The sequence below is a fragment of the Gadus chalcogrammus genome, chromosome 15 (assembly GCF_026213295.1).
Source record: "Gadus chalcogrammus isolate NIFS_2021 chromosome 15, NIFS_Gcha_1.0, whole genome shotgun sequence".
Lineage (NCBI taxonomy): Eukaryota > Metazoa > Chordata > Actinopteri > Gadiformes > Gadidae > Gadus > Gadus chalcogrammus.
In genome coordinates, this window is record NC_079426.1 from 967185 (window position 1) to 971849 (window position 4665).

At 45.8% G+C, this 4665-nt stretch overlaps 1 protein-coding gene across 3 annotated transcripts in view; it reads left to right on the top strand.

Annotated features, from left to right (window-relative positions):
* The window catches only part of wdfy4 (WDFY family member 4), a 57710-nt gene extending 55021 nt beyond the window's left edge, over positions 1 to 2689 (top strand). For all 3 annotated transcript variants that reach the window (XM_056609223.1, XM_056609224.1, XM_056609225.1), the window contains exon 64: positions 1155 to 2689. In XM_056609223.1, coding sequence (XP_056465198.1) covers positions 1155 to 1218 — 64 coding nt within the window. In that variant the 3' untranslated portion in view covers positions 1219 to 2689. The remainder of the gene's footprint in view (positions 1 to 1154) is intronic.
* Positions 2690 to 4665: the final 1976 nt, after the last annotated feature.

Genomic DNA, 4665 nt, shown 5'->3' on the forward strand with positions numbered 1-4665 from the left:
ACACCCCCACCGTACACACACCCTCACCGCACACACATCCTCACCGTACACACACCCCCACCGTACACACACCCTCACTGTACACACACCCTCACCGTACACACACCCCCACCGTACACACACCCTCACCGTACACACACCCTCACCGTACACACACCCCCACCGTACACACACCCCCACCGTACACACACCCCCACCGTACACACACCCCCACCGTACACACACCCTCACCGCACACACATCCTCACCGTACACACACCCCCACCGCACACACACCCTCACCGCACACACATCCTCACTGCACACACATCCTCACCGTACACACACCCTCACCGTACACACACCCTCACCGCACACACACCCCCACCGTACACACACCCTCACCGTACACACACCCTCACCGTACACACACCCTCACCACACACACCCCCACCGTACACACACCCTCACTGTACACACATCCTCACCGTACACACATCCTCACCGTACACACACCCTCACCGCACACACACCCTCAGCGTACACACACCCCCACCGTACACACACCCTCACCGTACACACATCCTCACCGTACACACACCCTCACCGTACACACACCCTCACTGTACACACACCCTCATCGCACACACACCCTCACACACCCTCACCGCACACACACCCTCACTGTACACACACCCCCACCTCGCTGGCCCTGTCCAGGTACACCCTCACCCTCTCTTATTGCTGAGTTAGATCGCTGACGCGATGGGGGTGTACTACATAACTAGAGAGGCGAGGGGGGCACATCAAGATGGATTCATCAACCCGAGAAAAAGACTGATCTCGTTGTGATCCATGTTATTTTACTGTATTATTGATAATAATAATAATAATAGTCGTTCATGTATATTTTATAAAGATACATGAATATTGCTAATATTCCATTCATTTACCATTCATGTTTGCATTGAACTTTTACATTTGCTCCTGAATTTTTCCGGGAACGGAGCAGTAGTATCTTTTTTTATTAATTTACCAATTTCCTGTGAATTTTAGAGACTTAAATAATTAAGTTTGAACTGTTGTTTAAAATGTTTTGAAGGACTGCTCTGACTATGACGGTGATGATGGTTATTATGCTGATCGTTATGATGGTCTTAATTAACCTGATGCAGGAGCCACGCCACCCTGTTGGTCGGGGACGCGTGGGGGAGGGTCTTCACCTGGATCTGCTCCTGAGAGGAGGAAGAGGCTGATCCGTCCGCCTATATCGACCCCCCCCCCCATCTCTCCACACGCCAGGCGGGAGGAGAGACCGTCCCGCAAATCATCACAATATCAGTGTTCTCAGGATCGTGTGTGTGTATGTGTGTGCCTTTGTGTTTGTGCGTGTGTGTTTCGTGTGCGTGTTTCTTTGTTTTGTGTGTGTGTGCGTGTGTGTGTTTCGTGTGCGTGTTTCTGTGTTTTGTGTGTGTGTGCTTGTGTGTTAGTTTCGTGTGCGTGTTTCTGTGTTTTGTGTGTGTGTGTGTGCGTGTGTGTTTCGTGTGCGTGTTTCTGAGTTTTGTGTGCGTGTGCGTGTGTGTTGTGTGAGTGTTTCTGTGTTTTGTGTGTGTGTGTGACGTCCAATGAGGGCTTTTATATTATTATATTGTTTTATATTGGATGCATTTAAATGTGAATCCCTGAATCGATGCTGTGCAATCAGGGCTTTCAAGCAGAGGAGATTATGTAATATTAAGCACAGTATATTTACTATGTACAGATAAAAAGAACAATACAGAATATCTGTAGTGTCTTATATTTTAATTCTTAAATGAAAAGTGTATCACACAAGTATTGTGCTCACGGTGATATTTAATTCTGTTTATATGTTTGTAAATAATGCATTTTAACAAATTGTAATAAATCTTGAATGAACTTGACTTAATCTGCTTTAGTGACTCAAGTGTTACAGATTTTTCAATAATTAAATCTTTTTACCCAAATCTAGGTTCTCCTGAAACAAGGTTTGATGAATCTAACTGAAGCTAAAATAGTACATTGAAACCCTCTCCTATGATAACACATGACCCATATTCAGACAGCTGGCTAGCATATGACGCTAACTCACTGCGTACTTCTACACCCTCTGTTTTTATCACAGACTTGGCACAGTTAGCATAACCTATGATAGATTGTTGTCATAGTGTCGTCTCATGACCTCCCCATTCATTATGTTTTTCCTATATACCTCTCCTCTCTAAGTTCCTGTACCACAGAACACTTAACTGAACGTACTGCTCTCAGAATCAGACTTGTTCATCACAACCTCACTTCGCACCGCCTGCCTTTTGGAAGGATGCCTTGGGAAGCTATTATTGTGTTGGTGGTAAGGTTGTTTTTGGCATCGTTTGGTAATTAATCGTGAAATGAGTTGTCATTATGAGAAGACATTGTTGTGTGTGCTTGTTTCTCATACGAGACATTGCAAAACCACTTTTTTATAAGCCTAGGTTAATTTAGGAATTAACAGTACTGCAACTCTCATGAGTCCTCTCAAATGGACGGAGTGTCGCCAAACAACAAATCCCATGATGCATTCTGATGGGACTACGAATAACCTAGTAATTGCTGATCCTGGGGCTGCATTATCTTATTTTTCATCTTGTAAAATCCTGACCATTCCTGGACAAAAGGCCTCCGTGTCTTGGCATATCATGGCGTGATGGTTCTAGCTTGTAGTTGTCATCACATGATGTGACTCACATGTGGCACAACAGATTCAGGAGATGTTTATACCCTCCAGCTCTTGTTTTCCGCAACATGTTTTTCATTTTAGTCCTTGGAGGTCATTTGGAGTAAATCGACTTCTCATGAAATGTGCTTCAAACTACTTGTTGGTCTTTGTTGTTGATATTTCACAAACATGTCTTTAACAAGGCCGCCCCCCTTCTCCCCCCCCCCCCCCTTGTTTTCTGGGTGGTTTTGCTGACCACACAAAACAACCCAAACCCCACCGAAACTAAATCAAACATGATCCCCTAATCACCGCCGTTGCCGCGGTAACACATTCTTGTGGCCTTTCTGAAGACAAGCATCCACTTCCTTCCTTTTTTTTTTTCTTCTCGCTAATCTCGTTAACCGCTTTACCGAATGAAGTCCAAACACTCATCTGTGCATCAGTATGAGTAAATACGAGGCGGGATAGTTTGGTACCAAGTCATCTGACGCCCCCCTCTCTCTCTCTCTCTCTCTCTCTCTCTCTCTCTCTCTCTTTATGTGCACCATTGCTCGCTCTCTCATGGAGGCGGAGGTCCCTCTCTTTAACCTCTGTGTGTGCGGCTAATTGTGCTAAGTGGAGTGGCTTAATAGACTGGAAAATGGTGCTCATAATTTTCCCGGAGAGCGAGCTGACCTTCTCTAAAGACAACGGCCGTCTCCATTCTCTCCACATGGCCGCTCTTTACGATATGAAATGTCAAGCCGTCGGGGCTGCCCGGAATAATTAAATCAAATAAATTATTGCACCTAGGCAGAACCATCTTGTAGCCTAACCCAATTATAATACACTGTAAAGCTAATTATTAAGCACAATTACAATTAGTCTAATTTGAGTAAATGCAGTCATTAGCGAGTTCATCCTAGTCAGTGAGTTTGAAGTGTGTGTGTGTGTGTGTGTGTGTGTGGTTAATGATAGCGTCTCTCTGTCTCCCCCCCCCTCTTTCTCTCTCTCTCCCCTCTCTTTATCTCTCTCTATCCTCCCACTACCATAAGGAGGGTGCAATGGACAAACATCATTCTCCTCTCCTCTGTGCACACCTTTCAACATCATTCCATTTTTCACAAACTGACCTTCACAGAATGGCTTCGACCTCTGACCTTTGGCGGGCGGCTGAGTGGGATGCCCCCGCCGGCAGAATTCTAATTCTCCTGAAGCCTCGTCTCTCCACTGTCGTGATGTTGACACATCTTTTCCCTACATGCAGTTCACTTTGCAAAGGGATAACAACAGTTTGTTTTGCTCATGTAGATATATATATATATATATATATATATCATATATGTATACAACCAATAATATTTCTTTATTCGCTTTAGTGTTAAAGTTATGTACATAATTCAAGAGGTTTCAAAACAAAAATAAAAAAGGCTTTCGGGGCTGGGACAGGGGCGATGAGCCCGGCGTCTGGCCTGGCTCTGAGCCGCCACGTTCTACTGGAACTAATCAAGCATTCCCTAGCATCCAAACATCTGGCACGCAGGCTGGAGGGACGACTACTAGTACCCCCCCAAAACAATGGACTTAAAAAAGCAACTCAAACTGCAGCTCTGGCCACGCAGAGCTTCAGCCAACCAAGGTTACTGCGCTCAGAAGGAGGGAAAAGTGGACAGAAATGAAAGACATATATAAAGAAAGGGAGGGAGGGAGGGAGGGAGGAGGGAGGGAGAGAGGAGAGGGAGGAGGGAGGGAGGGAGGGAGGGAGAGAGGAGAGGGAGGGAGGGAAGTGAGGAAGACAGGAAGGATGTAAAGCAAGAAAGAATGAAGGGAGGAAAGCCAAATGCTGTATTATTTCATAAATAGTCTTTTGAGTGTCAGCAGGTTCCGCGGTGTGGTTCTATAGGAGCAGTGGCCTCACCAGGAGAACCACAGAGACCAGACCCCTATCTCCCCCTTCATGACGAGGAGGACCACACAGGAGCAGGTGG